At 56.2% G+C, this 18,015-nt stretch overlaps 1 protein-coding gene across 3 annotated transcripts in view; it reads left to right on the top strand.

The window, feature by feature from the left end:
• Nucleotides 1–18,015, top strand: part of NPAS1 (neuronal PAS domain protein 1) — a 99,711-nt gene that overhangs the window by 65,870 nt on the left and 15,826 nt on the right. For 2 of the 3 annotated variants that reach the window (XM_037884658.2, XM_043534544.1), the window contains exons 5-9: nucleotides 2,701–2,790; nucleotides 11,611–11,803; nucleotides 13,459–13,574; nucleotides 14,321–14,517; nucleotides 14,981–15,087. In XM_037884658.2, coding sequence (XP_037740586.1) covers nucleotides 2,701–2,790; nucleotides 11,611–11,803; nucleotides 13,459–13,574; nucleotides 14,321–14,517; nucleotides 14,981–15,087 — 703 coding nt within the window. The remainder of the gene's footprint in view (nucleotides 1–2,700; nucleotides 2,791–11,610; nucleotides 11,804–13,458; nucleotides 13,575–14,320; nucleotides 14,518–14,980; nucleotides 15,088–18,015) is intronic. The other variant, XM_037884659.2, reaches the window with a different exon arrangement.

Genomic DNA, 18,015 nt, shown 5'->3' with positions numbered 1-18,015 from the left:
TCCCTTCCCAGAGCTGGCAAGAGAACCCAGGAGTCCTGGCTCCCAATCCTGTGCTCAGTTCACTAGACCAGGAAATCAAGGCCAGCCGCAGCTTGGGGTTGCGGGTGGGAGGTAAAGAAATCTGCCACCGAAAATCACCCAAGTTTGAAGCCAACTGCACGAAATACAGCCAGGCAAGCCTGTCTGGGCTGTCCAGTGGCCCCTGGTGGCCCAGCTGGGAATCCTGCGCTCACACTGTGCTCATCAGAGTATTGTGCACTCTAGCTATGTGGGTCTTCTTAATCTATGGGGTGCCGACCCCTTCCCTCCGGGCGGCGGGGGGGGAATTCCTCAGCGTGATGGCTGTTCCTCCTCAGGCATCCAGCACTGAAAGCGTTAACAATGTTGGGGGGAACGTCATTGGGCAGCAGAGTTAACACTGCATTCAGCTGACTGGGGGCAGTGCTCCACTGTGCAATCCAGCCATGGCATAAGCAGGTGTAATGCCATTGAGTTACACCAGGGTGGAGTTTGGTCCTTAGAGGCATCTTGACTCCTTTTGCAAACGCAATTCAGGAGTGCTGCGGGGTGTCATGTTCAGCGGGGTAAATCCTGGCTCAGGCCATCACAAATGGGCCCAGTAGTCAGTCTAATAAATCCAGGTCGGGGAGGGTGGTTTAAGGACCCCAAGCCCCTTAACAGACTGTGATCACCTCACCCTACACTGAAATGCAGCTGTCTCTGGGGTGGGGTACGGCAGCTGTTTATAAAGGGTACTATCATCTGGTGCTGAAATGCCAGGCTTTGCTTTCCTGAGTGTGACTCCCTGCAGTGCACCTTAACTTAGCTGCCTCTGGGGTAGAATGTGGCAGATGTTTATACAGGGGCCCCTCACCTGATATTGAGCTAGGGCTGCCTCTCGCGTGGGGCAGTGGGGGCTATTGGTACAAAGATGTCTCATCCAGTGCTGAGATGCAACCACCTCTGGGGTGCAGCATGGCAGACGTTTATACAGGGATCACTCACACAGTGTTGAGATGGGGCCACCTCTGGGGTGGAGCGCAGCAGCTGTTTAAACAGGAATCCCTTGCCCAGAGGCAGCCGCTTGTGGGGAGGGGCGCAGGGGCTGTGGCTGCTTGCCAGTCTAGGGCAGGCCATGAAGAGCAATCCTGCACCCACTGAGAGGGGAATTTAAAGTGGTGAGATACAATCAACCGGGCTGGAATTTGGCCAGGACACTGACGATAACCTTCCTGTCTCTTGCATAAATTGCAGTGGGATATAAATTTGCATCTCATCTGAAAGCCAGCCCATTATTCCTCTTTCCCCTGAGCAGCTGGGGGGGGGAAGGGGGGAGGGGCATGCCACCAGGTCACGGCTCAGCATCTCAGACACCTTCGGGGCTGAGGCTGAAGACCCCTGGGGCCTGCCCGCACAGTTCACCCTCACTCCTGAAACCAGCCAGTGGGCTCAGCACCTGGGATGCTGGCAGGCAGCTGCTGGAGGAGGTTCGTCTCATGGACCCCTCCCTACCCACACATCCGGCCAGACGTGGCCTTATTTAAACAGCTGCATTTGAAGGCTCAGGGGGGCTGGCTAAGGGGCTGTGCAGCCTTGGACCGGGTGGTTAAAGCTAAGCCAAGGCGATGGGAACCCAAAGGTGTGGCCACTAATGGATGATGTGAAATGAGCAACAGCTGGCCAGGTCAGAAGGGAGGCCGGAGCTCGGCTCAGCTGTGCTGATCAGAGTGAGGCATATGGGGTAGCAAGCAGGGTGTGTCCGGGTCCTGCCCTGCAGCCACCCAGTGGGCACATAGCTGCTGTCAGCCTCTGGGGCTGGCAGTGCAGAACGTTTCATCGCCCCTGCACAATGGTCTGATGATGGTCTGTGGAAGGTAGGCCGAGATCCCCTTTTGGGCCCGGGCCCCGGTGGGCGCTTGGAGATGGGACAGGGCACCTGGGGCCTCCCATAGCACTGTGAAAGGATCAAACCATTGGGATTATTATTGATTAGGTGTATTATAGTAGCACGTAGGTGCTCCAGCCACAGACCAGCCCCTCCCCCCACACACCCCCACCCTATGGTGCTAGACATTGTACACTTTTCTTCCTATTAGGTGTATTACGGTAGCATCTAGGCGACCCAGTCAGAGTCCAGGACCCCATTGTGCCAAGCACTGTACATTTGTATTGCTATTAGGTGTATTACGGTAGCACCTAGGCACCCCAGTCAGAGTCCAGGACCCCATTGTGCCAAGCACTGTACATTTGTATTGCTATTAGGTGTATTACGGTAGCACCTAGGAGCCCCAATTATGGGCCAGGATCCCATTGTGCCAGGCGCTGTACAAATATGGAACAAAAAGTCAGTTCTAAGTGTAAGACGGGTGACACCAGGTGGACACAGACAGACAGGAGATCGCCGTTAGATTTCCCAAGCTGCAGCTTTCGGCGGGGGCTTTGGTCCCAGCTTGGCTTTCCCATCCACTGTCCCCGCTTCCCCCCCCTCCGGAATTGAGTTGTCGTCTTTGCAAAGCCAGGCAGGCGATGGCCAGCTCTGGAAATCGAGTCACTTCGCTGGGGCACAGAGCGTGTAGAAGAAAGCCATTGCGAGGGCGAGCTAATCCCATCGGCACCGATAGCATTGGTCCTGCCGGTGCCCGGCCCGAGTGAGCTGCATAGTAAATGTGTTCTCTCTCTGTCTCTCTCTTCTCTTCTCAGTCTCTGGACGGGTTTGTGTTTGCACTAAACCAAGAGGGGAAGTTTCTTTACATCTCCGAGACGGTGTCTATTTACCTCGGGCTCTCGCAGGTAGGAGCGATGCGAGCTGTGTACTAACATGAATAATGGATACGCGCTGGAAATAAATTCCAATCAGGTGGCCAGACCGTGCGTCGGCTTAAAATGCATGAGCAACGTGACCCGGTGGGCTGCAGTGAGAATCACAAGGCGACGACCTGCCGGGCCCGGTGCATCAGTGGCTGGAAAGATGCCTCCCAGTTCACCGCTGAGCAACAGTGTTACGCTCAGCAACCCGGCTCCCGTTGAGGCCAATGGCAAATCTCTCGTTGACTTCAGTGAGAGCAAGATCCAGATTGTGACTGTCTAATGGAAACAGACAGGATCGAGGTGGTCTAGTGGTTAGAGCACAGGGCTGGGAGTCAGGACCCCTGGGTTCTATTCCTGGGGCTAGTGGTTAGAGCACAGGGCTTGGAGTCAGGACTCCTGGGTTCTATTCCTGCGGTTGGGGTTAGAGCACAGGATTAGTGGCCGGGACTCCTGGGTTCTATTCCTGGGCCTGATAGCCAGGACTCCTGGGTACTATTCCTGGGGCTGATAGCCAGGACTTCTGGGTTCTATTCCTGGGGCTGAAAAGGGAGTGGAGTCTAGTGGTGGGGCAGGTGGTAGTGGAGACAGAACTCTTCTGCTGACTTTCTCGGTGACTGTGGGCTGCTCTATGCCTCAGTCTCCCCATCTGTGAAATGGGGATAATGATACCAACCTCCTTTGAAACATACGTTGAGATCTGCAGCTGGAAAGTGCTGAGTAGTCAGACTAGCGTAAGGTCTGAATTGTATTGGGGGCTGGATGTGCTAATGGGCTCCCACTGGTCAGAGCCAGGGGAGGCCTAGGTGTAGAGGGGTTTCCTCCAGGGCAATCAGACGTCTCCTGTTCCCCGACCCTGCAGAGGGATCCTTGGGGCATGTCACCAGTCTGAGTATCTGATGGGAACTACAGCGGGTTGGAAAGTTGATTTTCTGCACTGGGAGAAATGTTGAGGTTTCTGTTTATTTTTTTCTCATCCCTCATCGGGAGGAAAAGCCAAAATTTTGAAATTTTTCATGAAATGAAATTCCTCCTTCCCACCCAACTTTCACATTGGGCCAATCAAAGCATTTCATTTTGATTATATGTATATATATAAAAAAGCAATTTTTGAAATGACAAGTCAGTTTCTATAGGAAAAATCAAAACTTTTCACGGGTGTTTTTTTATATGATTTTGCAAAATATTTCTGTTTTGTCGAAACAGCCCCCCCGTGGGGCAGATCGGGGACATGGCTGGAGTGCATTGCCCTGTGGTTCTTCTCTGCCCCCCCAGGTCCCGTAGGGGGTGGATCAGGGGTGTGGCTGGAGTGCACTGCGCTTTGGCTATTCTCTGTCCCCCAGGGTCCATGGGGAGCAGAACATGAGTTAGAGCAGCCCTGAAGCTGCTCTAGGTGACACTGGGGGCCAGGCACAGAATATGGGGAGCACAAAGGGGGCTTAAAGCCACCTCCCCCTACCCTTGTCCCCAAGTACAGAGATGGAATAACTCAGCATCAGGCCCAAAGCCTTTTGGGCAGGGATGGGCACAACCTACACTGTTTAGACCCGGCACATGTTCAGGTCCAGATGTCCCAGTTCCATGGTGGTTCAGCCCCATCTCTGCGTTCAGGGGTAAGGATCTTCCCCAAGCTCTGACCCTGGCCTAGCAGCCAGAAGCAGACCCCCCTTCTATCCCTGGCCAAACCTGATAATACTCACTCCGCCCTGGCACCTTGATCTGTCCCCTCTATGAACCCAATGGAGACAGACCACACGATGCAAATCAGCTCTTGGAGGGCTTAGGGCTCATCCAGGACACCCCCCCGACCCACCCGGGCCCTCCGCCACGCAGATGCCATTTTAGCACCAAGTCTCTTTGCACAAAAGAGGCAGGATTTCCCCCCACCACGTCCCCAGCAAAGCCAGGACACGCATGGTAACAGCCTTGCGCGGATCCTTAGCAAACACCGGGGCTTTGTCTTAGCTGAGTTTCACCTGCACTAGAAAACATTTGGGCCACCTGCCCTTCTCCTTGTCTGTCGCTGCGTCTCTTGGCCCTCGCAGCATGAATAATTAATAGCAGTAATTATCTCGGCAACAAATGAGGGCTCTCTTACACGTGTTGCCTTATGACTGGTGATTGCGTTAAAGGCTGGAGTGACTACGGCTGGTGTGCGTCGGGGGGAGGAGGGGAGCACCCGGGCAGAGGGGCACTGAACTGAGCCACCTTTGTGTAAATGCCCTGGTGAATTCTCAGTGATGGACTTCAAGTGTACACACACACACACACACACACGGCTCAGTCCTTCCAGCAAAGGGCAGAAGAGCCACACACACAGAGAGCAGGGCCCACCCCCTCCAGCAGGGAGACACACGCGCGTGCGCGTCGAAAATGCTTCAGATCGGTCGGTTACTTTGATCTCTCAGGTTGCCCTGCAGGGGAAGGGGCAGGGGCTCAGATCTGGGTTCAGTTCCCCGCACTGCCCCAGATGAGCGGCGTGAACTCAGGCTGCTCGGTCAGCGTCAAGGGGCCTTAATGTGGTGGAGTTCCACGTGGTGCAGGGGGGGCCGCTCCGGTTGGTGGAAGGACCCTGCGCCCAGCCCCCTGGTGTAGGGCGTGGATTGGGGGCATGGCCGGAGCGCACTGAACTGTACCTATTTTCTGCCCCCCAGGGCCCATGGGGGATGGATCAGGAGCATGACTGGGGTGGACTGTGCTGTGACTATTCTCTGTCGACCCTGAGCCATCAGGGCAGCCCAGCAAATGAGCCAGGACTCCTGGGTTCTCATCCCAGCTCTAGGAGGGGAAGTGGGGATCTAATGGTTTGACTGGGGGAAGTGGGGGGAACTGAGAGTCAAAACTCCTGGATTCTATCCCCAGTGCTGACACCTCGGACACCCCTTCTGCGTGCCTCAGTTTCCTCTCCTATAAAATGGGATAACTGGGCGGGTTGGCTGTGTGGTTAAATACCCATGATGCGCTTTGAGATCTTAACGGTGACGTCTGACCATTAACCCCAACTGGAGCCGAGTATCTGGAAAGCCAACCCCCCTTCCCAGTCCCCCAACCCACGCGCAGCCCAAACACCTCAGCCCTGGTCCCACGCTGTCTCACCCTCCCTTCCATAATGCAGCAGGTGTTCCGTACCTCCGTTTTTCTTTCCCTTTCCGTTCTAATCGCTGTAGGGGAAACGTGGAGTTGAAAGGCACAGCCTGGGCTCAGAGCCCTGTGCTGAGCAAAGGAAAGGATCAATCTATCGATCGGGCGGGCTGCAGGCTCCCACCGCTGCCCCCTGGCGCCTCCCCACCAGCTCTGTGCCTTTCCCATTGTTCTCTTGTTGTCAAGATGAAGAACAGAGAAACTTCAAAGATGTTCTTCAGCTCTTTTCTTTTCTTGTGCTTTGGAACAATAGCTCCTGTCAGACAGAGCCCGTCAGACCGGTGTCCGGCCCGACTTACTGCATTCTGCTGGTCTCCGGAGAGTACATCCCTCCCGGCCTTAGTATGCGGGGAGCGCTCAGTCCCCAGCCCGGATGCAGCAAACCTAACTTGGTTCAGTGTCAGGGGGAGGAAGGGATTGCAGCTGTTGAAACAGCCCCTGATGGGGAAACTGAGGCACGGGGTGGGGCGATCACCCAAGGTCATACAGGGACAGGACCCAGGCACCTTGCCTTTAGTTCTCTCTCGTCTCTCACCATTACAGGTGCTGTGAGTCCTGGCTGCCAGTCCCTCCTGTTCTACCAACTAGACAACAGTCCCCGCTGTGACTTGGAAATAAAACCAGGAAGCCTTACGCCCAGCCCCCTTTGCTCTCACCACTAGACACTCCCCCCAACCCTCTGGAGTTGGGCACAGAACCCAGCTCTCCCCCCCTCTGCTCTAACCACGAGACCCCACTCCTGCCCCAGAGTTGGGCACAGAACCCGGGCGGTCCTGACTGTCAGCAACCCCCCGCCCCACTCTAACCACTAGATTTCACTTCCATCCCGGAGCGGGCAAGAGAACCCAGCTCCATCACTGGGTTCTGCTGGGGGCTCATTGCAGGAAAAGGACGGTGGGGGCCATGGCGAGCTGACCGGTTGCATGGTGCCAGCTCTGCCTCGTTAGTAGCTACTAAAATTGCATTTGCTGCTCTCCCAGGATCGCTTCACCACAGGAGGGGCCACGCGCAAGGGGACCGGGGGCTGTTCCCATCCGTGCTGGGGTCCAGTGCATGGGGCATGGGAGAAACGAACCCCAGAGATCCCCAAGTATGTTCTCCCTCTGCTGCCTCTCCCGCACCTGGGCCCCTACTCAGCCACCGATGATCCAGGAGCTTTGCCCTGTCCATGACAGTGGGCCTCCTCCCAGTCTCCCCTGGAACACTCCCTCTCCATGGGGGTGGGGGAAACAGGGGGCACCTGGGTTGGGGAGACCCACCTACCCATTGTAGCTCCTGGCCAGGGTACAGGAGACAGCATCTTGCAGCAGTTCCCTGTGCAGGGATAGCGCCTCCTCTCCCGGGTGAGGAGCTCCGGCCATGTCCCTGGCAGCTCCTGCTGGAGGTGAGTTTAGCACAGCTGGGCACCTGTGTGCGGGGGAAAGCCCCTGTGGTGGGATTCTGCCTCGGTGAGCAACCACCACCTGGACACTGGGCTCTTCGTCTCGTCTTGGCTGTCATGCAGTTATTGGTGTTGCAGTTGCCATGTGGCTGCATGTCAGTGCTGGGTGAGCGATGCCTGTATAAACAGCTGCCACACCCCACCCCAGAGGTGGCTGCATGTCAGTGCTGGGTGAGCGATGCCTGTATAAACAGCTGCCACACCCCACCCCAGAGGTGGCTGCATGTCAGTGCTGGGTGAGCGATGCCTGTATAAACAGCTGCCACACTCCACCCCAGTGGTGGGTGATTTGATTCCCATCCCAGTCTGTCAGATGTTTTGGGATCTTTGAATACAGTATGCATTAGAAATAGAAGAGATGACAAGGGAATTATGCATGATGCTCTGTACCTGGCCTAATGGTTAGAGCAGGCATGAGGGAGACTGGGAGTCAGGACTCCTGGGTTCTATTCCCACTGCAAGAAGGGGAGTGTTGCCCACTGGTTAGGGCAGCAGGACTCCTGGGCTCTCCTGTCTCTAAGAGGGAGTGTGGTGCAAAGCCTTGTTTAGGGGACTGACAGTGAGGACACATAATTAGTTGTATTAAGATAGTGCCCAGAGGCCCCCGACTGAGCTCAGGGCTCCGTTGTGATGGTGCTGCACAGACCCCAGCTGAGATCAGGACCCCATTGTGCCGGGTGCTGCATAGACACAGCGTGAGACAGTCCCTGCCCTGAAAAGGTCACAGCCCAAAGGGTAGGAGGGGAAACTGAGGCATGGAGCAGGGAAGGGACTTTCCCCAGGTCATACAACAGGACTCTTGCATTCTGCTCCTGGTTCTGGGAAGGAAGTGGGGTCTGGTGGTTAAAGTAGGGGGCAGGGAGTCAGGACTCCAGGGATTTTCCATGCCTGATTCTGCCACTGACTCACTGCATAGCCTTAGGTGCCTTCCCCGCTCAGTGAAAGAGGGTTAAGTACTTTGAGAGTCTCTGGCCCATGCATGGAGGGCACCAAGGAACCTGGCTGGGGCATAGTTTAAGCCGCACATGTCAGGGTTTCGCTGAGGGTTCCTCAGGGCCTCTGTGCCTGAGTCAGATCGCAGGCGCTTTTAATGCATCCCCAGCGAGCACTGCAGACCTGGAGCCAACCCCAGGCAAGGAGAAGGCAGCCTTTGATACCACAGTCAGTGCTGATGGAGAGGACCTTGCCGCAGGCTTTCGGGGCCGGGGGGGGGCGTGCCTTATGGCTCTGAGGCAAGGAATTGGATCGGGGCTGCTGGGACCTCATCCCAGTGCTGTATTATCCAGCCTCATTCATGGAGGGGCATCTCTCATCCCTCCCCCCAACACACACACTGTCCAGCTCCCCTTGCTCTCCCCCCCCATCTCCCCCGTGGAAAGATCTCTTTGTCTTCAGCCCTTTCTTTCTTTCCCCTCCACGCTCTCCCCGTGCCCCCAGCTGGAAAGATAAACCCCTCCTCATCTGCCCTGTGCCCAATCCCCTTTAGCTGGCAGAAGCCTCTGGGTTTGCAGTAGTCAGGCCTTGTGCTGCCAGCTGGGGAGACAGCATGGGCTAGTGGCTAACACACAGGCCCTGGAGCCCTTGGCTGAGTCCCTGCACCTCACCTCCCCTGAGTGTGAAAACGGGAGCAGGCTGCTGCCCCTAGGCGTGCCGCTCTCTAGGCTCTTCTATGGCTCCCATCCCAGTGGCGTCTGGGCGCCTCCGATGAGGAACTGTGACCACGGCGATCTCTCTCCTGCCCTTCCCTGCAGGCACGAAGGTGGCGTGAGACTGAATTCTTCAAGTGCTTTGAGATCTTGGGGGCAAAACGGCAAAGGGGCCAGCTGCAGCCATGGTCACTGGCTCAGGATGCCTAGCCTTTGCCCTTCATAGATGTTAATTAATCCTTGTGACCCTCCCCCCCGGGCAAGTTATTATCCTTCCCTATTTCAGGGTAAACTGAGGCACGCAGTGACAACGTGACATGCACCGGCTTCCCTTCTCCAAATCCATGGCAGAACCCAGGAATCCCAGCTCACTGTGACCTCCTGTAGCCACTAGAGCACACTCCCCTCCCAGAGCTGGGGACGGAACCCAGGTGTCCGGCGTCCCTGCTGTAACCACTAGACCCACTCTCCTCCCAGCGTGGAGAATATTATGAGATTTTAGAACATGGTAGTGCCTAGAAGCCATGGTTGTGGACTAAGATGACATTGTGCTAGGTGCGGTACGTGTTTTTTTGCTATTAGATATATTACGGTAGTGGCTAGGAACCCCAGTCATGGACTAAGATCCCCATTATGCTGGGCACCATATGTTTTTATTGCTATTAGGTGTATTATGGTCATGCCCAGAAGCCCCAGTCATAGACTAAGACCCCCCCATTGTGCTAGGCGCTGTACATTTTAGTGGGATTAGGTGTATTGCGGTAGCACTTGGGAGCCTCAGTCACAGGCTAAGACCCCATTGCGCTAGGTGCGGTACGAACACAAAGGCAGCCCCTAGCCCAGCCCATGAGTCCTGTTTCCCCCCCACCCTGTTCTATCCTACTAGGGCATGATGCCTGTGGGCTCGCCCCCCCATGTGTAGCACACCGTTCCCGAGGGTGGTGGTGGTCTCCTATGCAGCGTTGGTCCTTAGCCCATCTCCAGCCGCCGCCTTGGAAGCCTGGGCTTGCTCCTTTCCGCTTTTGATGAGGCTCAGCCCTTCGGAAAGCCCCTGAACCCTGGAGGCGAAGAAAATAGCTTGGCATGATTATTTATTGATCCTCCCTCTTCATTATGTGGTGGGAAACGTTAACCCGAAGCGCTGACCTTAAGTATTCCAACGGGACGCCGCTGCCCCCGGGCAGGCTGGCACGGTGATGAGGACGCTGCCCCTTCCTTTGCAGGCGGCTCGGAGGTCACGCCGGCTGACCTCGCTCCGGCTGGGGCAGTGGGCGCGTGTCTGGGGGGCGGCGGGGAGGGGGGCTTTTAGAACAGGCTCTCCGTCCAGAGGTTTATTGCATTAGCCGAGGCTCAGCCCTGTGTGATCGGTGAGAGCGAGGCCTGGTTGACAGGAGAGGGGGCAGGCAGCTGTGTCTCTCTGGGACCACTGAGGCATTGCTGCTTGGCATTCTCGCCTCACAAGGGGGCACCTGGTCCATGCCCTGCTGGGCTTGTGCCCTCGCCAAGGGGGCACCCCCCCTCCCCCCCCGTGGGTGTTGAGCAATCCACGCCTAGGTAACACAGGATCTCCTGGAGCATCGGGTCCCGTCCCGGCCATCGCAGGCCAGGCCAGCCCATCTGATCAGCCCAGGCAGAAATGTATCACGCTCCATCAGCTAACTAGCAGACGTGCCAAACCCACGGGAAAAATGCCGAAATTGGGCTTGTTTTTGGCTTAATTGGCTTGTGAGTTGCTGGTTGGCTAGTTTTTGGCTTGTAGCTTGTGGCTTCTTCTTTTTTTGGATCGGCTCCCAGCAAGCAGGGGCAAGGAGGGGAGCGAGTCAGGGGGTGCACAGCGGGCCCACCACAGTCCCAGACTGCACGCTGCGGGGGGGGGATCTAGTCACATAGAGTGTTGGGGTGCTTAGGGAGTGGCTTGTTTTGAAATAGGATGAGCTTGATTTTTGGCTTATTGTGGAAGTCGGGGGTGCTTATTCACCATGTGAAAGGTGGCAACTGTGCTAACTAGTTAGGTTATTTGCCCCCTCTTGGGGGGTGCGGGGGGGGGCTGTCTCCAAGTCAGCTAGCTGGGGCTTTTAATCACATCCCTGGCAAGCCTTCCAGCGCTCAGCCCAGGGGAGGAGAAGCCTGCCTGTGACACAATAGCATGTTCTGATCGAGGGGACCTTGCTGGGGTTCACCCTCCTCCCTCGCCCCTGCGGCTGGATCCCATTATTAGTTATTCAGATAGTGGTAGTGCCTAGGAGCCGCGGTCATGGACCAGGCCACCATTGTGCTAGGGGCTGTACAGACACAGAACAAAGAGACAATCTGATCTCGCTCCTCTCTGATGGCTGTCTGGAAGGGCGGCACCAGGGCCTGGCTTAGAAAGGTGGGGAGGGGAGGCGCCAGGTGACGGCCAAGGGCTGGTTGGGTCTGTCAGCTGGCTTGGTGTTAGGTGCATCGGGCATGAGTCCTGCGAGGGGGTGGTCCCAGATGCTGGGATCCCGGAGGGGAATGGCCCCAGCTAGCTTCTCTCTCTCCCCAAACAGGGGAGCCCAGCTCTGACTCCCCCCACCCGTCTCTGTTGCCTTTTAGGTGGAGCTGACGGGCAGCAGCGTCTTTGACTACATCCATCCTGGAGATCACCCTGAGGTCGCCGAGCAACTGGGGCTCAAGCTGCCTTTCGATGCTGTCGGCTCCCTGCCAGAGAGCCAGAAACCTCCAGGCCTCACTGGGGCCAGCTCTTCCTCCTCCTGCTCCTCCTCCCTGAACGAGGCCTCTGAGCCCGGTAAAGCAGCTTCTCTTGCTTGGCCGGAAACAGCTTGTGGACCCATCCCCTACCCCCAACCCTCTGCCTCTGCCCCAGAGCTGCGACAAGAACCTGGCAGTCCCAAATGCCTAGTCCCCCCTGCTCTAACCACTACACCACACTCCCATCCCACCAGGAATAGAACCCAGGAGTCCTGATTCTCAGTCCACCCTGCCCTAACCACTAGACCCCGCTCCTGTCCCAGAGCATGGGGTGGAACCCGGGAGTCCTGACACCCTGCCCTCTCTGCTCTAACCACTGGAATCCCCAGCCTCTCTCCCTTTGCCTCCCCCCTCTTCCTTTCTCCTTTCCCCAGTCCCTCTCTCCCCTTTCCTCTCTCTTCCTCCTTTCTTTTCCTCTTCTCTCTCTCTCGCTTCCCAACCCCTTTCCCCTCCTTTTGTCCTCCCCACACTCCGCTCCCTGAGCCTTGGATTTCCCAGCCCTTTGTCACCTTCATGTGTGAGCTGCTTCCCCGGGGAGGGTAGGAGACCAGACTCTGTGCTGGCTGCTTATTCCCTCAGTCTCACCTGGCCCCCGCCCCCCGCCTTCACCCAGGGGTTATCGGTGTCCGTCCCCCCCAGTCCCTGCCCTGCACACCCACAACCACCAGGGTCTTGCGGGGGAGCCGGCATCCAGGAGACTGGTGGGTGGCGAGAAATGAAAGGCAATCTTCAGTCGCCTTCCATCTCATTTGATATCCGTCTGCTTGGCTTTTATCTGGGGAACCTTTAAAAGATTTATACGAAGCAGGAGCGTAAAAGAGAATGAGATATAAAGCTCAGCCTGGAGCGCGCTCTGCCTCCCTAGACGGAAAGCAGACAGCGGCCCGTCCTCTGCATTGCTGGGGGAGTGCAGATCGGTGCAGGTGTTGGGGGGAGAGACGTGTGTTCCTGCGGGGGAGGGGGTTCTGCTGGGGATGGGTGCCGTTCTTAAGGGGGTAGGGAATTGCAAGCCACAGAGCTGAGGGGCGCATGGTCTTAGCAAAACTGCTGCTCCAAAATTGCAATAGATTGGCAGGTGTTTGCATACAGGGGTCCTGGCGGGGGCTGGCGGAATTGGGTTTCGAAGGGATCTGTTCCCACGGGGTTGGGCATGTGTGGGTTTGGGGGCTTGGTGGATTATTTCGAGATCGGGGAGATGATCCGATGGGGCCAGTTAAACCAAAGAGTCCTCAGCATAAGAACCAGGAGGTGACCAAGGCTGGGGGCTGGGAGAGAGATGTAGCAGCGGAGTGGTTTACGCTGGGGCCTCTCCCCTTGTGGGGTGGATGACAGTCATCGGGATGGGTGGGGGCCAGGGGCAAGTGCCACACCGAGGTGGGGCACAAGGGAGCGCGGGATGAGTGGGTTGCAGGAGTGACGCCTGAGAGGTCGTACAAGATGACCCAGCCCCTGCCCCAGCAGGAAAACAGACTCCTCCCTGATCCTCACAGGAAGCCACCTGCTTTTTGATTCAGGCCTCATGCCTCCAGGGCCAGCCTCCCTCAGTTATTTGAGGGCCAGCCTCGCTGTGACAAAGGCCACGCCCCTCATGGTGATCCGCCGGAGCCCTGGGTGGATGGCCATGCCCCCCTCGCGCTGTGTGGGGGGCTGGGTGTCTGAACCATGACGCTGATCGCCCCGTGTCTGTCTCAGATCCTGCCGGCTCCCACGCGCCCCCCAAGCATGACGCCCTGGAACGATCCTTCTTCGTCCGTATGAAATCCACCCTGACCAAGAGAGGGCTGCACGTGAAGACTTCTGGCTACAAGGTAAAGGGGCCTGAGGGAGTGATCTCCTGCATGTAGTGAGTGGCCTTAAATGCCAAAACCCTTGTGTTGGGGGGGGGGCACACACCTCGTCCCCAGTGTCTTCCCACTGAGGCTGATGGTGTGGGGGTGGTCAGATCTGAGCTCCTTGTTCCCAAAGACCTGATTGATCAATTGCAATGCAAATGCCCAAAGCCTCCCTCCTTCCCCGCTAGCTAATCACCTCTACTGAGCCTGGGTCATTTTCTCCTGTTCAGACCTCCCTGCAGGCCCTGCCCCTGACGCTTCCTCCCAGCTGAGGCTGTGCTCTGCTGCCCAGGGTCCAAGCTGTGAATGGTTGGTGCCAGCCTTTCCTTCTCTCCCCTTCCCTCCCCGTGGCCGGCAGCTCTGCAATGGAGCAAAAGTTCAAAGGGATCCAGGAGTCCGTGGCCGCTGGATCGGCACGAGCAGGAGGCACCTTGTGTCAGGAATCAAGGCCTGCAGCAGAGCCGGTCCCGAGGGCAGCTGGTCTGGAGTAGGTTGCCTGATTGGCTGACTCCTGCTCTAACCACTAGGCATGACTGCCCATATCCCGCTCTCTGACCCCTAGCTCCCTTTGACTCATTCCCGGCACGGCCTTGGCGTTAGGGGCCCAGACTCTCGGTCAGTGGTACGGCACGGGGATGCTGTCTCAGTGGATAAATGTTCCCCGCCCATACACAACTCTCTCTCTTTCTCTCCAACCCCCCGCTCCCCACCACCACACACAGGTGATTCACGTCACTGGCCGTCTCCGCCCCCGCCTGCCGTCCTTCTCCCACGCCCATTCGGTCCTCAGCCGAGTCCTGGGGCTGGTGGCCCTGGCCCACACGTTGCCGCCTTCCACGCTCAGCGAGGTGCGCATCGAGTGCCACATGTTTGTGTTCCGGGTCAACATGGACCTGCAGATCGTGTACTGCGAGAGCAGGTGGGTTCAGGGGCAGGGGGCTGGGTCCGGAGTGACTCGGCTGGTGTCAGTGGTGCTAGGGCCAGATTCTGCGCACGGCCACCCGGGGGTAAATCTAGAGTCATTGCAGTGGTGTCAGAGATAAAGTTGGCCTCTGCCTTTTATTTTGGCCTCAGGTTAATACCTGATACAGCCTTGTATGCTGGGATTCTCTCTCGCCCCGCTACAAGGGATCTGTTCCATTTCAGGCCCCAACTGGTGTGAAGCCACCGTCGCCCCATTGGTGTTGATGGGGCCAGTTTACCCACACTCGGGATCTGGCCCCTACCATCCAATAGCATCCTGGTGCATGCCAGGTCGCCACCCCTTCCTAGCCAGTCTCTATGCCGGGACGGGGGACAGTGGCGTTCAGCTGGTCCACCCTTTCCCATCCCTCTCTGCTTCTCCCTGCCTTTATAACTCCCTGCCTCTCCTCCGCCCACAGGATCAGCGATTATATGGACCTATGCCCCTCGGAGCTGGTAGGGAAAAGCTGTTACCAGTTTATCCATGGTGAGGATGTGGAAGGAATCCGGCAGAGCCACCTGGACTGTAAGCATCCTAGTTACGGTCCCCTGCTCTGGTTTGCCCCAGCTCTTCCTCTCTTTGGGGTGAAGGGTCCATGCCATGTCGGTGGAGATAGGCATATAAAGGGACGTTTCAGAACCCAGCAGGCAGGGCTCTCTGCTGGATTTCCTAGCTTGCAAAATTCATCAGCTGGAGGCAGGAAGTGCTGTGGGAATGAGGCACTGGGCACCCAGGAGACCAGCCTTCGTGTCCCAGACGTGCCACAGATCCCCTACCATGCGTCACTTAAAAAAAAATCTCGGTGCCTCAGTTTCCGCCATCTGTACAATGAGGTTACTCATCCTTCCTTGGTCTGTTTCGACTGTCAGCTTTTCGGGGTGGGGACTGTCTCTCTCTGAGTGTGTGGGTCCAGCCCCTAGCACAACATGGTGCCCTGCTCTCAGTTAGTGCTACCGTGACACACAGCAAGTTGTGCCTGCGTGCAGGATGCCGCCGGGTTCCTAGGGCAAAGGAAAGTTGTGTCCCCATCCTCTCCTGGGATACTTGCTGAATTGTCTCTGCCAATGGATTCTCCTCCCCCGTCACTGCCTCTGCAGGAGACGCCCCTGCCCTCTACCTCTTTGTCATTTGCGTCTTTTTGTTCTGCTTGGGTAAAGCTGCCTGCCCCGATCCGGGTCTAAGCTGCTTCTCTCCAGTGTCGGGAGCAGCTCCAAAGACCAAGTTGTCTCTGTGGCTGCTTGTTGAACTCTAGCTATGTCAGGTTTGCTTTGAGAGGGGTTCTGTTCCTGCCTCCCTGATTGTCCCTCCTGCGTGGGGTGCTCTCCCTGGCGACGGGGCCAGCCGTGCTGCATGCACTCTGTCCATAGCTAGATTTCCTCCAGGTGGGCGTGTGGCACTGTCTGTCCAGCAAGAGCTGCCATCAGACCTGTCCTTTCCCCAGCAGACCTGATGTGCTGAATCCCCAGCAAGTCTTGCTGAGCCTCGAGGGTCTTCGTAAACTGCAAACTGTCCCAATGGCTAAGTACTCATTTAAAACTTGACACCGTATTTTCAGTCTGAATGTGTCTAGCTTCAATTTCCAGCCATTGGATCATGTTAGACCTTCCTCTGCCGGACTGAAGAGCCCCCAGGTAGATACTGATAGGCTGGAATCAAGTCACCCCTTCACCTTCTCTTTGTTAAGTTAAATAGCTTTAGCTCCTTGAGTCTTATCACTATACGGCAGGTTTTCGAATCTTTTAATCATTTTCTTGGATCTTCTTTGATCCCTCTCCAATTTATCAGCCTCCTTCTTGAATTGTGGGCCCCAGAACTGGACACAGGATTCCAGAAGCAGACGCACCGGTGCCAAACACAGACATAAGATAACCTCTCTGCTCCTATCTGAGATGCCCCTTTTTTATACATCCCAGGTTCGCATTAGATCTTTTGGCCCCAGTGTCGCACTGCGACTGCATGTTCAGCTGATTATCCAAATGTTTTTCGGAGCCACTCCTTCCAAAGGCTAGACTCCCCTATCCTGTAAGGATGGCCAACAGTCTTTGTTCCCAGGTGTATCCATTGACATTTAGCCATGTTAAAACGCATAGTGTTTGCTGATGCCCCGTTTACCAAGTGATCCAGATCGCTCTGTATCAGCGACTTGGCCTCTTCGTTATTTACCACTCCACCAATTTTTGTGTCATTTCAGTGGTGATTTTCATGTTTTCTTCCAGGTCAGTGATAAAAATGTGAAATAGTGTAGGGCCAAGAACTGATCCCTGTGGGACCTCACTGGAAAGACATCTGTTGGATGAGGGTTTCCTGTTTACAATGACATTTTGAGATCTATCAATTAGCCAGCTTTTAATCCATGTAACGTGTGCCATGTTAAACTAGGGGTTGATAGTTCCTTACCCAATGCTGATCTGGCTTTGGAGAAGTCCAAGCAGGCGCCCAGGAATGGGCTGTGAATCAGCAAGGGGGTGCAAGAGACCTAGGGGAATATTGCAACCCCTTGTCTCCAGGGATGGATTTGATCCGTGTGGTGTGTCTGAACGATGCACTAGAAGGCAATGGTTATGCCCCTGGGCAGGTGGGCTGATAACAATCCTACTAAGCTAAGGAGTGTTGGGTTTGCTCAGTTCTTGGATGGGTGCCCTCTCAGGATCACTCAGGACGCTACAGGGAATAGTGCTCATGGCAAGTTAGGGAGCATGCTGCTCTCACTTGATGCTGACCTCAATGCCCTGTGCAGTGCTGTAGGAAAGTGTTGTAGGAAGTGGTTGATAACTTTAAAGAGCGCTGACCCCATTGCCCCAGTGTGATGCTAGGGGGCGCTGTGCTGCTGGGGCTGCCATGAGTGACACAGCAGGGGGCGCTCTCTACTCTGAGTCAGTGCTGACCCCAACATGGCACTAGGGGGTGCTCTCCCTTTGCAGTCAGGGCTGGCCTTGCTGGTGGCGTTGCCACCTTTCAAATTGGATCCTGACCCCTTGTGATCATTAAAGATTCTCCGAACATCCCTGTCAGAATCCGAGCATTTAACCCCTGCTTGTCCAGGTGAGATCCCAACCCTGGAGATTAAATTCCTGCTCCCTAAACCACTCCCCTCCCGCTCCAGTTTCAACTGGACGCAGGATTCTTTCTACACTTCCTGGCCTAAACTGCAGGGCAGATGTTCAAACAGCTGCCACATCCCACCTCAGAGAGGGAGCAGCTGGACTCGGGCCTTTATATGCAGCATGAAAGCTGCTTTGGATGAAAGGTGCAATCTGTTATTAATCATAACTAGCCCTTAACCTGTCAAACCTTTGAGCCGGGCCCCGGCATGTACTGTGGAGTCAGATAGCTTCAAAAGCCAGAAGGGACCACTGTGATCATAGAAATGTCGGGCTGGAAGGGACCTCAAGAGGTCATCACGTCCAGCCCCCTGCACTGAGGCAGGACCAAGTAACCTTAGACCAGCCCTGA

This window comes from Chelonia mydas, chromosome 23, assembly GCF_015237465.2.
Source record: "Chelonia mydas isolate rCheMyd1 chromosome 23, rCheMyd1.pri.v2, whole genome shotgun sequence".
NCBI classification, from domain to species: domain Eukaryota; kingdom Metazoa; phylum Chordata; order Testudines; family Cheloniidae; genus Chelonia; species Chelonia mydas.
The sequence above is the reverse complement of the archived record's forward strand: the minus strand, read 5'-3'. Positions and strand labels throughout refer to the sequence as shown.